Source organism: Pezoporus flaviventris, unplaced genomic scaffold (assembly GCF_033815535.1).
Source record: "Pezoporus flaviventris isolate CSIRO_AGI_PZ_B2104156 unplaced genomic scaffold, CSIRO_AGI_Pfla_v1 ptg000002l, whole genome shotgun sequence".
NCBI classification, from domain to species: Eukaryota; Metazoa; Chordata; class Aves; order Psittaciformes; family Psittacidae; genus Pezoporus; species Pezoporus flaviventris.
The window spans coordinates 40,822,441-40,843,061 of record NW_026892550.1 but is presented as its reverse complement, the minus strand read 5'-3'; the positions used below and the strand labels follow the sequence as shown (position 1 = coordinate 40,843,061).

The window sequence follows — 20,621 nt, the reverse complement described above, 5'->3', positions numbered from 1 at the left end:
ACGAGCGAGGGGACAGCCGGCTGCTGGCGATCACTTTTGAGGACAACAGGTGGCCTCCCCAAAGCACTAGATCCAGCCGATCAAGTCTTTATTGTTTGGGTTTGTTTTTTTTTCCACGTCCTCACCAATACCCACAGGGTGCATCACCGGAGCCGTGCTGATGCGCGACCCTCGGGGCGATGGCCACAGCCGGTCAGTCTGCTTTATTTTGGGCTTAACAACGACAGGGATGGCTTCGGTTTGTGGGGAAGGATGCTGAGGCATCGCTGTCTGGGGGGGGGGCGGGTCGCTGGGGGACGCGGCCGGCGGGGGTCGCCCCGCCGGCCGCGTCCCCCAGCGACCCGCCCCCCCCGTCCCGCCCCGCCCCGTCGCCGCTCCTCCTCCCCGAGCCAGCAACTTCCCCGTTGCCGAGGTGGGCGCGGAGCCCCCCATCAGCCCGGATGGGAGGAGGAAGCGGCGAGAGGCGGCGACGGTGCCCGGGGGGATGCGTCGGAGTGGGCCGGCGGGGCGCGTAGAGCCGGTTACAGAGGGAGCGCCGAGCTGTTGTCGCCTCCGCCGCTGCTACCGGCGGGGCTCGGCCGCCGCCTCTTAGTCCAGGCGGCGGCGCTGCTGAGCCCGCGGAGCCTCCTCGCCGCCCCTTCGCCCAGCGCTCCGGCCGCGCAGCCCGCAGCGCCAGGCCGCGGCCGGCCCTCCCCCATCACCTCCCCGGGCGGCGACTGCGAAGCCCGGGCAGGCGGCGGCGGGAGGCAGGAGGAGCGCGATGGCGTCCTACGTGGATAACAGCTTCCGCCAGGCGGTGATGAAGAACCCGGCGGAGAGGAGCCCCCAGGTAGGCGGACCCTTCCCCCGGACCCCGCGGCGCCCTCCGGACAGGGGGGTGCGTGTGCGTTTAAACCCAGGAGCCCCGTGGCCCTGGGGGGCAGAACGGCCCCGTCGCGGGTTTCACCGCAGAGCCCCCAGCGCTGAATTCCCGGGTGGCAAGCTCCCGCTTAGGGGAGGAAGACAGTAACGCCAACAACTTTCCTTTAGCTCCCAATTTTTTTTGGGGGGGAAGGGAGAGAGGGAAACGCCAGCTGAGTTGATTTTTAAGGTTGCTTCCGGTAAAAGGGAAAATGTGCCCAGAGTATGATTTTTGGGGTGGTTTTTTAGTTGTTGTTTTGTTATTACCCCGCAGAACGCTGCGGCTCTGGGTTTGAATTCACTCCTTACTTTTACATAGCTGGCTGGAGCTGGCAGCGCCGTTTCATAATGTTGGGGCTGAGGTCAGTGGTATTCTTGGCAAGTCCTTGCTCTTCAAAGTAGGGTGAAATCCTTACACAATGGCACCAGGCAGGGATTTTTTAGATACCTGCATTGGGCTCCTGGAGCCCTCTTTGTCGGAGGAGTGCATGAGTCGAAGCAGTTTGTAAGTGTAATCGCGCTTTGAGGGACTAAGAAAGGTTAAATTGGGGACTGGAGTGTGTACAGAAACGTTTTGACTTAACATGACCTGAAAAACAACTAAACTGAATGAGTTCCTTCTGCTACCGGATGGTTGCTGCAGTGGCTGCTGCTGCCAACTGTCTAAAGACTAATAAGCTTTACACTGATCCCCGCATCAAGCCGCGGTTCAATAGCTAATGATACAAGGAGTTACTTTGCTTGGAGTTGTAATGCCATCTGTCCTATTTTCTAAAGGCTTGTCCTGCTCTCTGAGCAGTGGCTCTGTTCTGGTTTTGGGGAAGAGATGGCATTACTGATTATTTTGGCAGGCGGCTGATTGGCTGGTGGCGTTTTCAAATTGGGGGCAAAGAGGAAACCTTGACTTTCGGTCGGCACCCATAAGTCATTCTTTCTACTATGGATATGTCATTGTGGTAATGTTATTTTTATCCTCATGCTCATGGAATATATGTGAGACAATAAAAACTCCCATGGAAAAATATACTGACTGCATAGGCATTGTCTTTAGTGTGTCTTTTGCATTTCTTGCCTTTTTTCTATTTTTATTTTTTAAATGTAAAAAAAAAAAAACAAAAAGAAAAGCTGCTTTCTGGAATGTGTTTTCGTGGTGCTAAAGTTGTTTCTCTGTCCTTGTTTGACCCTTTCCAAGTGTCTGTTTGCCTTCAGTGCTGGACCCAGCCCTTTTGTGTGTTGTGAAAGCTGAAGGAGGCCAAGTGTTCTCCCCTGGGAAGCACAGTCTCTGCAAACTTGTAGCTAGGTGCCTTGCTTTGGTAGAGCAGTAAATTCCAACCAGGGGAGCCTGCCAGCAGTGTCCGGCCTCCGGAGATGGTTATCAAAGAATGGCTGGGGGTTTGGGAGGAGTGACACTGGCAGATGCTCAGGAACCAGTTGGTCAGGTAGTGGGGCCACCGGACTGGGCTTAGGGGGATGACGATTTCCCCCTGACGTGAACTGTGCCATGTGAACTGTTAAAGTTTCTCCTGTCTTTGCCTGTCGGCCCTGCTCTTTAGCAGGGATAACAAAATGAGAAAGGGGGCAGAAAGTAAGAAATGACGCAGTGAAGAAACTGGCCCGAATGCAGGGATAAAGCCGGTGTGAAGGGCATGGAGCAGAGAGCTAAATCAGGAACACTGGGAGCTGAGTTTAATGCTGTTAAAACTTCCAGAATCAGCAGACTGGAAGCCTGCTGTGGCAGTCGCCACAGGAAAAGAAACCCACCCTTAAATCCACGAAACAGAGAGTGGCCAAAATAATTTGCAAATAAGACCAGATCTGTGGGAAACATAGCATGTTGTTAGCACTGGAAATACTTGAAACCAGTGGTCAGGCTTGCCTTCCTGTTGCTGCTAGGAGAGCAGAGCTTGCAGCAGAGAACTTGGTTGGCGTTTTTGTGGACTGCTCATGGTGGATTGTGTGCATTCAGGAGTTTTCTGACATGCTGGTTCTCTGTTCTGGAAATTCAGTTTCATTTTACAACAGTAATGGAATTTGAAAGAAATATGCTTGTGCATATCTGCTTTCAGTCATTAAGTAAAATTAAAAATGATGTTTATGTGGAAAGACGCAAAGGCTTTGTTTATCCTTCCTCCCTTAAAGTAACTTTTTATTGTCTTTTTACTTGTATTTTCCTTTCTTTGCTATGCTATCTCATAAAAATAGTTCTTAATTCTGGCTTTTGTGAAGTCATGAGGTATCTTTAAAGTTGAGAGAGTCAACTTAAAGTTGGGAAGAGAAAATATATTTATCATATTCATGTCAGTACAAGAGATAACAAGACAAGTGTGTTAGTAGTGTATTTGCTGGTTTACTTGTGTTAACAGAGTCATTGTGGCTCAGCTTCTCCCAAATCACAAGCAGGCGAATATGCATTTAACATTACTATTCACCCTGGATTGTCATGGTGCAAATTTGGCAAAATGACTTCACTGCAGGCTCTAGAAGAGGAGTGACAGTAGGACAGCAAGCCCATATTTGTATGTACAGCTTTGAGGAGTGCCAGATCTGATGCTTATTGTCAAAGAAAGCAAACTTAGCTTTGCATGAATTTCTGCAGTGCAAGAGTCTCTCAGTGATTTTGGGCTGGACTGATTTTTATGTCTTGGGGGGGTGGTGGTAGGTAAACAGCGTGTTCTGCAGTTGCCTTGGAAAATCTTCAGCTCCATATCTCTTTCGTGTGTGCTGGCTTACAGAGTTTTTCTGAGTTCTGTGAATTACAGCTCAACATTCCACCGACTAAAGAAGCTCAAAAATAAAAAAGAATATGGCCTGTACTTTAACATGCCTGTTGTGTAAGAGAGCTCTGCTCTTTAATTGCTTTATTAAACTATTCATTTTCTCTTTGAAGACATGAACTAGGAAGTTAATTTAACTACTTTGGGGAATCTAACTTCTGTATGTTCATAAATTACAAATGGTTTTATGCCCTTAAGCTGTGACTAATAGCATTGTATTTTTTTTTTTCCTCCAAACATCATTTTATATGAACTGTTACAGTTTAAGTCTTTTCAAAACAAGTTCTTATTGGTGTCATAGGCCATTTTAGAAAGCGTGCAGTTTTATACTGGTGTAGCTTAATCTGGGAGGAAAAAGAAAGTAGGGCTGTTTTTGTTTTCAAACAAGAGAAACTGAGCCTTAATCTCTTTCTTTATCCTAACAACTCATTTGCATGGCATGGTATGTGAATAACTAGTTACCTCAGAAACTCCGCATACTGGCTCACTGTTTTCCTGCCATGTAGTGACGTCTGCAGGAAGAAATTTTTTTAATGTATGCTTTATATGTGTTATGTGCCTAAGGTTTTCTTCTGGAAACTGCTGGTGTGGTGCGTCAAGGCAGTTCAGTTCGGTAGTAATGAGTAGCGGAGAGGCAGCAGCGTTGGACCACATCTTAAGGGGAGAAATGTACAGTAGCCCTTAGTTTGATACTAATGCGTCATTTAATGTCAGAACACATCTAAACAGGATGCTGCTGTTGAGCAGATATTCCCTTCTCAAGCACTTGAGAGGAACAATGGTTTAATTATAGGATGTACCTATGCTTTTTCCAAATAAACTTTCAGCTTGTTCCCCAGTTGTGTTATTTTTATACTTGTAATGATGGCATGATTGTGTGCAGTCTTCAGATAAGCCAGAAATTAACATTTCCTTCTTGCTATAGTGATCTCTTAGCAAATAAATACCAGGCTGTCTATTTTCATGGGATCATAGAAAATCAGCATTTTCGTGTGTAAAGATTTATACTTAGTCTTTAAATTCAGGCTTACTGTGTGTTTGTGTATCAAATAAACCAGAAGACTACAATTATCTTTCAAAAGAGCTTATTTGCGATTTCTTTCATTTAGAAAACAAATACATATTGGAGCTTGGGTTTTGCTTTCAGATTTTCTTCACTGTTGGCATGCTACCATGTTACCATCTTTTTGATACTAGTATTTAAAGGGGAAGCTAGCACCTGCTATGGTGCTTCTAACAGCAGTATAATGCTGAGAAGTGTTTCTGTTGCTAAATTCTCCTGCTGGTTCTCCATGGCCCTGAAAAGTGAAGGACTGTGACAGCTGATGCCTGGTATTTGGCTGTGTTACATGGTTATAATGGTCTTTCCATCCTGCATCTCAGGGCTTTGTAATGTGGTTATTCAGGAGTAGCTTTAGTTTGCGAGGTTTGATTTTTCTCTTTGTTGGGGGAAAGCCTATTTGGCCAATGAAATGAGATTGCAAACTGCACTTCCCATGGTGGTGTTCAGGCTTTCTGCTGTAAGTAATTCTGAGTGGGTGCATGAGCCTGTTAAGGTTTTGTGTTAGCATTGTGAGCATGGTTAGTAACACAGCTTAATGAAGAAAGGCTGTTGCAAGTTCTTGGTTCAGACAGTTTTCTCTTGCTTGGCAGTTGGCTTGAAGTAAAGTGCTGCCATTAAGTTAGCTGTAAGGATAGTTGGTCTGAGCAAAAGTAGCCATCCTGATGCTTTGGGGCTTTGGAAACTTGCTCAGAATAGTTAACATCCCCAGGATGTGTCTGATGAACTGTGGTGTCTTTTGAGGTCTCTTGGGCTGTAAATGGGGAGATGCAACAGAACTAGTTCTAATAGACATGTATATGTAAACGTTAGTCCGTTTGTCCTTAACTGGGAGCATAAAAAATGAGAGTAACTCTTTGGAAAAGGTGAGACCTTTATCTGACAAAGCAAGTAACGTATTTGTTTAGAACAAAAATATTAGAGAATATATTTTTGAAGTAAGTATGCTTTTTTTTTTTGCTCTTATTGTTTTTCCTCAAGCTGGTATTACTATGCAGCATAATTCCATGCCCAGCAAACTTAATTGCATGAATATATCTTTTTGTGGCTGATAAGTAAAACCAAAACCCCTTGAGTAGGTCAGATTTTCTTGCAACGTCTCTAATCTTACTCTGTCGAAATAGCCCTGGAATGTCAGATTCTGAACTTCCACCATCAATTTTCATTGTCTTCCCGAAACTAAGGGCATTTACTACAATGGGCTGCTCAGGATTCTGTTTCTCTTGAAAGAAACTACGTTTATTTCCCAGTCTTTCTGTTGGAGGGTGCATTTTCCCATAGCTGTTCATATCTTTGTCAGCAAGAGCTATGAGAATGGAAAGAACGTTGAATTTTTTTTCTGCAGTAGCTCTCCCCTGTGATAGAGCTAGTACTTTCTCCACTGTTAGTAATATGAGTTTCACCAACACTTGCAAAGACCTTGGTGTGATCAGAAAGCCTTCACCTATAGAGTAGAAATAGCTGATTTGAAACCTTGCCTTTAACACTTGCCTGCTTTCTCATGATGTCAGAACATTGCAACTTGGTTAGCTGTACGTATCTGAGACAATTTGAAACTAGGTAACTTGGAAAGTGAGGGTTTAGCACTGATAAGCTCTGTGTAATTTCCTACTTGATTAATTATCTGTTTGGTAGAGTTTGCTTTTGATTTCTGCTCTGCTGTGGCTGCAGAAGTGTTTGCACTAGGTTCAGGGTGGGTAAGTTCCTGTGAGCTGTGAGCGTGCTTTTGACAGCCTTGTAGACATATGCTCTTGCACCTAAAAGTTGGGAGCATAATGAACCTTGCTTTGCCATGGCAGTCTTGCCTAGGAAAGTTGCTGAAGGGAGCAATGCTGAGCCTGAAGTCCAGGGATCTTCTGCTCAGCCCAAGCTTTTGTTTTTTATCTACTTGCCTCTTAATGTGCTGTTCTGATGTGTGTGCCTGTTACCCTCAGTGGTGCAGAGGGGACATTACCATCCCACCTGTCCTCATGCACTCCTCTGAGCCAGGGGGTACCCAGTGATGCTGCTGAGGAGTCAAAAGTAGAGGAGGGTTATTGCAAGGCAAAACTGATTGCCATGGCTAGGCTTTTGCTTACACTAATATCAGTAATAAGCAAAATAATTTGTTTAACTTCTGATACAAAAAAGATGGATAGTTTGTTCTTGTCTTGTATATGAAAGTGTAGACCAGCAAATGTAAATGACACACAAGCATTTTCCCAAAGTCATGTTTTTCTTTAGTAGGAGGATGCAGTGTTCCATATGTTTTCAGGTTATTCACGGAAAACATTTTGTATCTAAAAAAAAATAAATAAATATTTAAATATAATATCTGAAGATGTTTCATTTATGTCATGCTTGTTACCATACAGGTTAGCAAAGGTTTTGTGAAAACAGTTATTGTTTCTTAAATTCTATTGTTTTTTATGTATGCTTAAAAGTCTTTAAAAGCCTTCATGCTTATGCATTTTATTGAGTTGTAGCTACCAATTCACTCTGATGAATTGCTGATCTGAGTTTGGTAACTTTTTTTTCCCCTAAATCAGAATGTGCTACTTAATCTGTTGGCATGTTTCAAGAATAACCATATGTATACTGAACAGTCATTGTAAGAACTTTGACTTCCTCATTGAGGGTTTTTTTGTATCCTCATGAGAAAATATATTTTGGCTTGTGTTTTGGGAACTTTCCCACAGTAGGAGATCTAATTTTTGCGAGGTATTGTTTGGGAATTGAAAAGGAGCGCTGGCAGAAAGATAGCTCTACAAAGATTCTTTGTGAAGGGCAGCTGAGCCTGTGCGCCTTGTTCACTGCAGCCAGTGTTGCAGATTTAATTTGCTGGATATATTTTTCTTGAAGGGGTACATTTGAATAAGTCTGGAAATGGAAGTGGTCTCTGCTTCCCTTTTTCCGAAGTTGGTGAAGTTGACCACTTTTCTTGAAAAGGGAGAGAGAGGAGCCCTACTGCAGTGCTTTTCTTGCAGCTTTGGTTTGGAGTTAAAATTAGCTATTTGTTCTCTCTGCGTATCTCTGGTATGCCCATATATCTGTAGATGTATTTCTTTGTGTACCTCTGTCTTGTCTGACCTGAGTAAAAGTGAATTGATATTTGATTTTGAGCAGTTCTAAGGAATTCTGGCCAGCAATAATGAGCAGCATATATATTGTTACCTGATCAAAACACTGAAGGAATAAGATAAGGTTAAAACATGTAGAAGTTCTTAGGGAAACAAAAAAAAAGGCATGGGCTTACTTTTCAGCACTGATAAAAATTGAAGGAATTTTCCTGTATTACTATTTCTACGGATAGCAAGGTTTCTCCGTTTTTCTCTTATTTGTATGTACTCTGATAAGCACAAGCCACACTATGAAATTGTATCTGATATCAGTGTAAATTGCCTGGGAAAGGGTGTTAAGTTTCATGGAAGACACATTGGTCAAGCATGCCTGTTTTGGCTGTCTTTATCAGGCTGTTTGTTTCTGTTTGCTAGCTTTTTGTATGTCTTAAAATGAAAATAAACTTGGCTTAATAAATAAAAACATTTATTTCAGTTATTCAAGGTTTCCAAAGGGAAAGATGGATCATGTTCCCTGCGGGATGGTGCTTTAAAATTTTCCGATCTGTTAGTTTTGGTTTTGGGTTTGTTGTTTTGTGTTTTTTAGTTTGTATTTGCAGTTCTGTATTTTGAAGGGTACTCTTGTCCCCCATCTTTATTTTACTTTTTCTGTAACTGGGGGGGGAAATATTGGTAAAGTCTTTTCCATTTGAAGTTAGTCATTCGGACTGCTTGTCCTGTTAACCAAAACAGGCGTGAGATAGGATGTTATGCAAATGTGATTTGTAAGCTGGGATGGGAAAACAAAGCTGTACCACCGATATAGTTGGTTGAAGCTTCTCTTGAGATTTGACCTGCTGCAACTGAAGGCTAAATCTTTCGTGGTACATTGTATTTTTCCAGCAGCAAAGCTCGTTTGACAGCTTTGTTTCCTATGCTGATGTTCTCTGCTGCCTCATCGGGCTTATCTGTTTGTGAGGCTACAATGTAAACAGGATAAGTGATACAATCTTGTTAGCTGAACAAAAGTAAAGTGATTTATTTTCAAGAGGTGGTGTGTGAGAGTTTTTTCTTTCTAAAAATCAAAGTGAGTCAATCTGGTTTAGATTATGACTCCAAATGTCAGCCTCGGTACAGCTGAAGGTGTGAAGACTTGTGCTACAAGACTGTAGAGAATAAATGCTTATGATTGTGTGTAGGAACTTTTGAAACAGCTTAACCTCCCCCAGAGAGTATATGGTGCTCCATTTTCAAACACTATCTTGAAGTATAAAAAAAACCCAAAACTCTAGATGGTTTTTTTTTCCCCAATGCACTTCCTAAAATGAGGATTCTTGAGAGAGGAGTCTTCCATTTTTGTTTGTTTTGAGGATTAGCATCAGAGGAAAACCTTGTAATAAGTATCTAGCTCTAAACTTTTTTTCTCCATTATAATATAGTAATGGTAAGAAACCTGGGTAGTAACACTACCTTTGCATGCACTGAAGTGGGTGGATCAGAGATGATAAGGCCTGATGTATTTTTGTGTTGCTAATACAAAATCTTGACTGTATTTATGTTGCTTTGTTGTACGGTAGCTGAAAAATGGATGCTGGTGGCTGTCTTCCTTGGGGTTGGGGGAAGCAAGGATGGGAAGTGAAATTTAATGTTGCTGAGGTATGCAAATCTTGTTGAGGTATCTGAAATCTATTGGGACATACCTAAAATATGTACCCTAAAATGTTTTTGTTTTGACTGAGATAAGTGCTTAATATTGTCAGGAAACCATTCCCTCACCCGCACAGAACATTTTCTCAAAACACGTAATCTTGCTGAAATCAGTAGCATGCTGCAGTTGTGTGAGTAGGCAGCACTCACTTCAATGGCTGTGTGGCTTTCCACTGTTTGTCAAAAGATATATCAGAATACACAACACACGCAGTAGTAAATATTTAGATACGTTTTGAAGGGAGAGTTCAATGTTACAGATTCCTTTGTGTCTTATTGTCAGTGTTACTATGGGTGTTTAAACTGTCCTCCCTCAACTGTGCAGTGGGCAGAACAGTGATGCTGAGGCAGATACAGTACCCAATCACTTACCCATTTGTGTGCTGTAGCTCCTTCAGTTTTTGAAGGTGGCATAGCTATAATAATAAAAAAAGTGCACTTTTATTTTGATAGCTGCATCAATATGTTGAAGTCATGATATTTTACTACCTTTATGTAGGATGGTACATGTGATAGTGTTGAAATAGCTTTGAACTTTCTAAGTTAACATCTGCAAAATCAGAGTGTTGTTAAAATGTATTAAGTTGTATTGAGGACGAGCAGGCCCCGCAGCAGAGGAGATGATGCTATTAAAATATCTTTGGATTCTGTGACAGCAGATTACAAACTCTTGCTATTAAAAAATAAGAGGAAAGGGGCTGACTGTGCCCCTACTGACAGTCCTGATGGAGAGCTCTGCCTGTGGAATCGTTCCTTGACTCAGGAGGAGCCAGGGTCCAAAAAGATTAAAAAACTAGAAGAAAAATGCAGATGCAGGTGCTGCTGAAGCAGAACATGTGACAAAGATGTTCTGTGTCTTTGGGCTTTTTATCCCACTTGCTAAACTCATAAGATGCTGAAAGCTGAAATGGTATAGTCATTCTTGATGCATGCTGTGATGTGCTGTTGAGGGTGGTTAAGGACTGGAAGCTTCTCTAGTGAAGGTAGTAAGTGGCCCATCAATTTAAATTACATTAGTACTGTTGCTTGTAAAGCACTAATTTAGCTTGTGGATGAAATACGGTTTGATTGTATAGGTTCCTTTTTTGCTGTAGCCTCAAAGGAACAAGTGGTATCTTGGGAAAACAAATGGTATAGTTCATGGAGGATTCTCTGTCTGAGTATGAAGCAAGAAGTGAGATTTTTGCACTGGTTAATGATGAATCCTGGTCAGGTGGACTCTCTCTAAACCCTTCTTAGTGCAGTAGCTAAGTAGTTTGAATATATTCCCTGCTAAGGAGGTATTAATGAGCAGAAAGTAAACACAGTGAGGCAGTTTTCACTCTGAATTATGGAAAGGTACTTGTGAAGGTCTCAGTCTGAGTTGCATTTCATGTTCTCTGTCAATCTGTGGTACGCATTACTAGATAGTACATCAAATTAATTGGGGGTCTACAATGTATTTATTGCATAAAGCACAAAAAACTGGACCTCTGGGTGAATAGCACACAGTGGTCTGATCTGAAGACTGAAGTATTTCACATGCACCATAGGTATGGAAATACAAGTGGCTTTGCAAGCTACATACATGCTGACCAGGAACAAGGGTAATTGAGTTTCCATCTTTGTCACGGCTTCCCTGTTACTGTTGAAAGCTGCTAATTGGTGCTGATGCCTTGTTTTAATTCACGATGATTTAGTTAAAAAATGCCAACTCCTTAGTCATAGGCCACTGAACAACTGTCAGATGGCAACACAACTCCAGCTCAGCTATTAAAAATGATCTGAGGTAACAACATCAAGGGAAAGATAATAGTTGTTATTGTTGTTGCAGATATTTGCCAAGGTGGAGGAGAGGAGTGTAATCCATTTCAGCCATATTTCAGGTAGCTGTCTTTTTTAGTGCTATTAGATTGTATTAACTGAGTATTGATGGATAGCTGGTCTCCACTGTTCCTAAATACTCTTTTAAGAAGCTTATAAGGCTCTCTTATTTAAGATGACTTTCTGAATATTGCTTTAGTAGTCAGAAAACTTCTAGACTATTGGATATTGCTAGAAAATATGATTGTGTATGTGACATGGTGGTGTGTAAATGCTTTGTTAGCTTTGTAAAGCAGTTCCAAGTACCTGGAGTAAGGAAATCTGAGGTTTGAGGTAGGATGCTTCTTTTTGATCCATGTGGGAAGATGGTGCTTTTCTGAATGCCCAGGTGAATTATTAATCCTCTTAGCATTCCTCCTTTCTTGTTTATTTTTGTACCTAGCCTTGTGTTGTTGTTTAACCTTTGTTTTACTAATTTGATGTCTTGTAATTTCTCCTTTCTAAACTTCCATTGGTAGTGCTTTTTGAATTTTGTGCCTTAAAGTAATATCTTCAGGTATTTTTCTTACTAGGAAAGCACTTGGAAAAAAATAGCAGGGTGGTTTTGGCTAATACTTTCATTCACATATATTGATTTCTTCATACAAATGAAGAAGTAAACTCTTAATTTATAAATTGCAGTGCGGTTTATGTTATACAAGTTATTGTCCACTTACAAAACAAAAAGTACAAATACTCTCAGTATATCCTCACTGGAGTTGATGCACGTCAAATTTCTAACTTTTAGGTCAATGAATTAGCATTGCTGTTTAAGGTCTAATGTTCTTATGTGGATGAATATGCTATGTGAATTCAAATGTAAAAAGAAAATAATGGCGCTTTCTTACAGTCCATTTTGGCTTGATAGTTAACGAACATTTAGCCATGACGAGAGTAATGTGGCTTATAGTGACACAACCTACATAAACCCAGTTGGATTTGCTGTTGACATTGGCCCACATTCCAGCGTACTAGTTACCTTACATTTCTTTTGAACAAAGGAGGTTTGTTTGAAGCAGGTGCTCTAATGGTTACTCCAGCCTTCATGCATAGCTTTTAGGTGAAGTATTACTTGTGTTAGCATCTTAGTTTATTATGTGAGGTTTCTGTTAAAAAAAGTGCCGTCTTGGCTATAGCTTCATGATGTTTACTGCCTCTTATGTTGCTGTTTATTTTTAGAGTGTGGTTGTCACAATTTGTCAGCCAAAAACTGGCCTGTCATCTCTGCTGTTAGCTGATGAAGTGCTGTTCCCTAGATGACTCTTTTAAACTACATGTAATGGATTAGTACATATCCTCTTTGTTCCAGGGTAGTCTTAGTTTCAGTAGTAAATAAGGCATCTAGAACTTGCCAACTTTGCAAAACTCATAAGGAAAGTGTTGGAAAAAAATTAGACTCTCTTATTAAGCATTGCAATCATAGCATAATATTTTAAACTCAATGAATGTGCTAAAATGGTTTTGAGACTCTGTGGTAAGTTGCCCGAGTGTATCAAAAGGTTTGAGTGCTATTTATGAATATTAGTGAAGAATATTTCTAAATAAGTTGTAAAATGAGCCAGGACATAACGAAGAAATAGCAGGACCACCATCTGGGCTGGTAAGACATGGCTACTTACACACTCCGCGTTGCTTTGGGAAAACAATATCAGGATTTCTTTTAAAGAAGAAGGAAAGTTCTGCTTTAGACAAGTGACATCTGATACCTTACTTGATTTCTTTTCCTGTTTCTTCTATTTATAGATGCCTTGAGTTTGGGATTTATCTGAAAGCTAAGGTCAGGAAGTGCTGTCCTCCAAAAATGCTACTTGTTGTGGTTTTCTGGCATGTTGTCTCCCCTCTCCTTCCCAAAAGGCACTGTACAGAAAGTATTTTTCCACAATGAAACACAGATCCTCAGCTCTGCAGATTTCATACTCTGGCTGCTTCACCTCTACAAAATGGAACCTTTAAATCATCTCTCGATGTTTATATCAGGTATACAACTGTTTAATATGCAAAAGCCAGTAACCACTTTAGTTTGAATTATTACTACTTTGAATAGAGTCTGTGTGGGTTGGAATATGGAGGCAGAGGAACGTAGGCTGCATCCGATTTGGTTTGACTTACTTCCCATGTGGATTTTTAGATGACCTTAGTGACTGTTTCAGACAGGAGTACTAACGCATGTTGAGGAGATATTCATCCATTCCCTGTGCTTCCACCAACCGTTTAAGGTCATGGAGGACCTTAAATGTGAAAGGTCTCTCAGACCTTGGAGGTGCTAAGAATAACATGCACATGGTCATGAAATGCATCATATTTTTTGAGAGTTCTGGTGTGTGGAAGAGGTTCTCCCCAGCTGGCAAACAAAAGGCAATTACTTAAATCAGTCCTCTGAGAAAGCATGGCAATTTTGAGGGCAGCAAAAATGTGGGAGTCAGTGGGTGCTTTTGGCTAAATAAGTGGTTTTCTAGTAGTCGGGGTTCAGTGCAAGGTTTTAAATTCAGGATTGATCTCTCATAAATAGCCTTGTTTAGTTATTAAAGTTCACAGTATTGTTTATACAGCAGAGCAACTGAACTTGTATGCTTGTGCTATGACCACTTAGAGCAAGTACTTTTGAGGAATAGCTATATGCAGTAAACTAAATTGCATTTAGAATTAGGACTATCAACAGTAGTTGAACATTTTGTTTAACTTCAGATTCGTGTATCTGGCTGTTGTATAACTTTTTATAATGGGTCTGATTTGTGTTTAGTACTTCGCATTTAGTTTGAGAGACTTTGCAATCTGTTGTCTTGAACGTGTTTCAAGAAAACAGATTGTGAGTTTAATTGTCACTGTTTAACGATCTCATCCTCAGTGTGCAGTGTCAGTTGAAAGAGGCTTATGAAACCAGCTCTGTATGTCTGATATTTTCTTAGCTGTTGAAATTCAAAGTACTGACCAGACTGTTTTAAATTTCTTCCAAAAAGTAGCGTGGCATTTGTTAAGAAACAATTACAAACAAAATCTTTTTCTATGTTCACCTTCTTTCTAACCTTCTTGGTGCCCTGATAATTGGTTATCAACTTTTAATTCTGTATTTAACTGAGAGATGGGACAAAAACCCAAGTGTCATTTTGAGGTGAGTCCCAGTGCTTAGAAGGCTTGTGAAGTGTTGGGGCCTTGCTCATTTTTCCTTGGCCAAAATCTTCCATAAACTCTGCAGATGGAGAGTAGCTTGTATGTTTGCAGAACTTTTCATTTGCTTTCAAACAGTCACCATAATAATTAGTTTTCTTTTATGTTTTGCTTTTCTTCCTGACTGCTTACTCTGTAAAGTAACAGGGACCTACAGTTAAGACAGAAAAAGCCTTTAACATCTACTGACTTCTGTGTCTTCCAGTGGTGAAATGTAAAGGGGTGCTAAGCATCTTTTTGGGTGCTTTGCTGTCTGCTGAAAGCTAGCTGTGAAACCTTTGGAATTGTGTTGCATGTTAAAATGAGTAGTTTTGTGCTTAGCTGAATGAGTGGAATTGGTAGCTGTAAGGTAAGGAAAGAGGACATGTGTTGAGTGCGAAGATGATCCTTTTTTGCATCCACTAACTCAGTTTCTTAGTTTAGTATATGAATGCCCTCTAAATGTCACAACGGACATGTACCTTTCAAGATGGATGTGGTTTTTTGTTTTGTCTTGGATTTTTTTTAATATTTTTTTTTTCTTCAGGAGAAAATGACAAAGTAGAGGCTGTAAGAAGTTATAAAAGCAAGATCTAGTTGTTGTGTAGGTGAGCCGTGACTGCTTTCAGTGACAGGCCATCAAACATGGTGTTCTGCAGGCAGCATAATGGTGTGCAGCAGCTGCTTCTTGATGTTGAGGCATTTCAGCCAATTCCAACTTTAGGGATAGCATGGCCCTTGTGCTACCTGCATTGCAGCTGCTCTGGAAGGATAACCTGCTCAGAGTATGCTTGCAAAACTTGCAGATGCTGCAGTCATGAGTCATTTAGAAAATTTTAGTTCAGGAGCATACATTCACATACAGTAGCTTTTCAAACAGATTCCAACTTAATTCACTTATGATTGTTTAATTTGAGAATATTTAAAGGAAATTATTCCCGGAGATTTAATTCACCATTTTAGTTAATCTCCTGAGATCTGTGAAGAACTTGTTAAAGGCTTTTCCTGTAATACAGGGGAGGAAAAGAAAGGAGAAGGTGAGGGTGAGTAAATAAGTCAAGTGTGAGAGCACCTGCTAACCAGAATATTGTCTTTTGATCTGAGATAAATACAGAAGATTAAGTGAGATGCTTCTAGGTAGGGGCAAGATAGTGACCTGATAAAAAGCCAAATACAGAAAATACATTGGACTTCCATATTATACTGCCGTCATCTAATTCTGTTTCCTGGATGAGCAGGAGGCTTTTTCCCTTTCTCCATTTGAGAATATCCTGATTAGTGTCAACTGTGATTTTATTTGTGTTTCTCCCTCCGCCCCTTTTTATTTTTTTTTTGGGGGGGGGGGGGGGGGGGCGGTATGTGTGTTTTTTTTTTGTTTTGGCTGCTCTTCTTATTCTGCTGTTTATTCTCCTTGTTCTTCTCATTCTCTTTGCAATTTAGGGCTTTTCTGTGTGTGGATCTTTATTTTGATTGGTTTGTGCTGCTAGGATTCAGCTTTCTGAAATTCCAAAACTATTCACTTTGGTAATGCATAATAGGAGAAAAATGCTTTAGGGGTAAAAGGGAATTCACTTTGTCATAAGCACTAAAGTGTCCTTGCTGTTTATGGACAGATTCCTTCCGCAACCTCAAAAAAAAGCCCTGTTATAAATCCCATATAGTGTCAAAATCCGAAGGATTTTGTTCATCAGTTGCCCTGACATCTCTTAGTATGCTGAAATTTAAAAAAAAACGCAAAGCACTAGGATTATTTTTTTTCCTTTTTAGTTACAAAATTTCTATTTTAATCAATAGTCTATGATTTACATTTGCTTTTTATTAAAAAATTGAGTTCCCAATAACAACAACCTGATACCAAAATGGCATGCATTAGAAATGGTTTCTGACTGTGTTTATGTTGAAAAAATTCTATTCAAACATCTGTTTACAGTTGGATAAAATCAAGAAAATGTCCTTGCTCTCCTGTGGGGTGTATGCGGTTTCTTTGGTTTTGTTTTACTTTACGTTAAGGATAAATGATTTATGGCAACTGAAACCAGCCTAGCTACACAGAAATTGTATTGATTGGTAGCATGAAATGTTTGAAACAAAAGGAATATGCTCCAAATGTTCAGTTGTGGAGTGGTTTTTTTTGTTATTTTGTTCTCATTTTGATGTCGTTCTCCAGTTAACGTGAGTTGCAGTGATTTAATTTAGATTAACATTTCATAGTTATCCTCAGTTTCAACAAATAAGGAAAAAGGAGACAAAACTTCTCAACTTTGTGTGTAGGAGGACTGTAAAATACTGTAAATGAGTGTACGAATGGAGATGTACTTTCCAAATCAGTATATTTCATATTTAGGGTTGTGGGTAGCCAGTTGTCAGTTTTTCCTCTGGTCTGTTAAAATGTAATCTGGAAAATCAGCTGGCAAGTACATTATTCAAATGTTAAGCCACCTTTAAAAATACTGATGTCATCCAGAATTAAGTACTAATTAATAACTTTTAGTGGAACCCTGAAGGTGTTTGGTTGAATTTTTAAATAGTTTTGAGAAATAAACTTTCTCATGCATTTTTCATTAGCTGCTGCTTGTTTAGCACTTGACAAAGTAGTGGTGGGAAAAATTGTGGGTCTGGATACAAAGAATACTTTTACAGTCAATATAAACTTAGAGTAAGAGTCAGAGGTATATTTTCACATGTGTAAGTGACTATTTTAATGCAAGACTATTTGCTCTCTATTGTCATTAGAGCTGGGACAACAAGCAGAAGACACGAGTGCCTTTTTTCCCAGCCAATTTAACTTCTTATAAATAAACTTTCTGGCATGGATTTTTGTGTCCAGTTTCTTTGAGCAGCACTGGAGGTTACAGTCCTTCCAATGATAGTAATGTAGAGCAAAAACCTTTACGGTGTTTTATGACTGTACTGCACATCTGTAATTGCTACCCTGTGGACAGCTGAAAGACATTGCCTTTTTCACACGGCAGGTTTTTAAGGCCTTTCTGTTGATAGGATTGGTGGTAGGCTGCTGTTTGGAGGGACCTGAGAAGCATTTAAATTAGCTGGGTCATTAAAAAGTTAATTTTACCACAATAGCTTTATCTCTCAGGAAAGAATGTTTTTTGTGTATCTTCCAGTTATTTATGGATGACAAAAGCTGTTTCTGATACCCTGCAGTTGACTTGGTACATGAATGTGTAAGCATCATGCAATCTTCAGTAGCTAATTCAGTTAGAATGCATCCTTATGTTGGTTCTTAGGTCTCCATAATTAGCTTATGAAAATATTCAAAATTACAAAGATGTGATAAAAGCTTTCACCAGTCAAACTGAATAGTGACAAAAATGGTTATTACTGAAACTGTCTTTGCAATCTGGAAGACTTAAGCAGACTTTTGTTAGGGATCCTGCTACAGTTTCTAGTCATTTAACTTTCTCCTCCTGTGGTTAGGAGAGTCGTTGTCATGGTTAGGCTGGTTGAGTCAAGGTGTGCTTGTAGACTTGGATATTGCTAATAGAAGTGGATGTTTTTTGTCTTTCCCAGATGAGATGCTTTGTGCCAAGTGAACACTGCTGCTGTGTAAGGCTTTTATTGAAAGAAACATCTGTGTTTTATTTGTTTTCCTTCAAAATGAAGACAGCATCCCCAAACTCTGTAGAATACATTTTGTGTACAATTAATGTTTTTCCTTGTTAATATAACTTTTTCTTTCTAATGGAATATCCTCCAATATCCAAACCCAAGAAGGACAATTTGGTATCAGTATTTTGTCCTGTTTCTCTTAAAAGAAACTTAATGTTGCTTTACTGGGGGGCAAGAAGTGTTCATATGCAAACGAAATGTAATGGCCTGCTTGAAAGTGTACTTTAGATCATATCTTATGAACAGGTGCTAATAGTTAAGAATAATATGGGCAATAATTACTGTCTTGGACAACTTGGAAGTATTAGCTGCAGGCATTTTGAAATGTTAATAACCTTCAGCCCACTAGTCCAGACGGTTCCTGAAGGCTGAGGGAGCTGTTAAATAATGAAGTGCAGTGATGTTCACCAGAAGCAGCCTAATAGCCAACAGAGTAGGTACTACTTTGTGTGACATTTTAACATGTAGTAGATGAGCATTAACCACTTTACCAGAATAATGCCTTTCTAAGAGCTTGGTAGTTTTTTTTAAAAGGCTAAGCCCCAGATGGGTAATACAGGAAAAGGAATGAAATAGAAGAGGATAGGAGGTCAGAGTATGTGGTGCATGTTTCCAGGTAGCTACTTTTTTCCCCACTGTTAACTGTCCCCTCCAGCCACTTGGCACTTGATTTGTGGTTCTTTAGAAAACATATTGTTTCATTTACCATAGTGGCTGGAGAAAGTAACTTTCAGAGGAAGGTTATATAAGGAGAAACTGGTGGACTTGAGCTTTTAGAAACTCAAACCATTGTTGTTTTTTTTTTGGCTTGAATACAACTGAGATAAGTTTTAAGGTAAGCTCATTAATTATAATTTACAGAAGCAAGTATGTGACTGTCTTTTATTGCTAAATAGCATGAAGTGCTTTTTCAGTGTGACCAGGTTTTTAACTTCCACTTTTTTGTTGTTTTTTTTAAAAATCTTCCCCTCCACTATTTGTTGCTTTCATTCAGATTTGGGTAAAAATATGCTTTAACTGGAATCAGATTTTAGCACCTTCTTGATTTAAATGAACTGCTTTGGCCAAGCTGTTCATCCACTGACTTATGACTCTAATGTCATACATAAATTCCATGCAGTTCTGTGTGTGCAGGAGTTTCCCATGTCTGGACTGGGATACTCAGAAGGAAGTTTAATGTCAGCGATGCTTTCCTTTACAGCGCTACCAGCCTAACCTATGATCAGTTTTTGCACCACAAAAATGCTTTTGATCCTGTCAAATACTCATTTTGTTCTGAGCAGTGGCATAAACTGTACTAGCAAAGCAGCTTTTGCAGTTGTCTCTGCTCGTGTCAGCTACGATTGACTGCCTTTGCCGGCTGTTCTTTTTATAGACCTGTCTGGGGAGAGAGGGAGTGTAGGAGTGATAATAACAGCTTTCATTTTCATGAAATTTAGTGAAGTGTTTGCAGTCTCCCTGATACCTTCCTGTGCAAGAATTACTTCACCAATGAATTAAATGACAGCTGAGCTAACTGATCTGCAGGTGTTCCTAAATTTTTGGATGTCTGATGTAGATAGGTGTGTGTCGTTTCACTGTGCTGCTATTCATAACAAATTGAGACAGACCTTTTTCCAATAGATTGAAAAAATAGGGTGCAACTCATTACTAACCTATTTGCAGAGCAAAAATGGTGAGAGAAAAATGCTAAGATAATAAACACTGCTGTATGAAGCCATTGGGCAGATTGACTTAAAACTAAAGGTTGGACTACTGACTATTTCCTATTTCAGGACGGTGAGCAGGGGCATGGGATGGCTGAGTCTTTTGTAGCATTTCTGATTTCACTAGTCTAGCATATCTTTCAAAAATAAAGTGCTATTATTGTAAAGGTGGGGAGGAACCCATATGTTTGTGGTTGTGTGGTTTGAGGGGGAAGATAAAATTTTCCTGTGGGGAGACCAGATATACTTTTACTAAATGAATGAGATGAGCAAACTTTCTGTACTTTTATGCTTGGCTACAAAGCAGTGCTTACATGGGAAAAATCAGGAACTAGTTAACCTTTTTGTCACTTTTCATTGGTGATACAGTCTCTGTAAATACAAGTCTGATACTTCAGTTTTTTGTTGCTTAAAAAATTGGCTGGGACAATTTGGAATTGAAAGCAACACTGCTAATGTCAATTAAAACAAGCAACAGCTTAAAATTTTAATGCAGCATCCTTATATGAAGACCTATGTTTGTTCTTTCTTTGCTTAAAAACAAGCAAAGAAAAAGGATGGAAGTTATCCACGCTGGCATTGGTGGATACACTGCTAGCACTGCTTCAAAACAGAAGCAACATCCAAAATTAATACATGAAAGAAAACTTGAAAGTGTGAAGACAGTAAATAACACTTCAAGATCTCAACTCCCAATTTATTCTTTTACAGTAACGCTTATAGTTTCTTATTTCTGTATAGAAACATAGTCTAAAACCGGACAAAGACTCGACCTCTTGTTACCATTAGAAATGAAACAACTTCATACATTTGGGACAGCCAA

The 20,621-nt window shown here is 40.0% G+C and overlaps 1 protein-coding gene across 5 annotated transcripts in view; it reads left to right on the top strand.

Annotated features, from left to right (window-relative positions):
- Positions 1-395: 395 nt before the first annotated feature.
- Positions 396-20,621, top strand: part of RAPGEF2 (Rap guanine nucleotide exchange factor 2) — a 195,604-nt gene continuing 175,378 nt past the window's right edge. For 2 of the 5 annotated variants that reach the window (XM_061475722.1, XM_061475706.1), the window contains exon 1: positions 397-829. In XM_061475722.1, coding sequence (XP_061331706.1) covers positions 761-829 — 69 coding nt within the window. In that variant the 5' untranslated portion in view covers positions 397-760. Of the gene's footprint in view, positions 830-20,621 lie in introns of all 5 variants that reach the window. The other 3 variants (XM_061475739.1, XM_061475714.1, XM_061475731.1) reach the window with 2 other exon arrangements.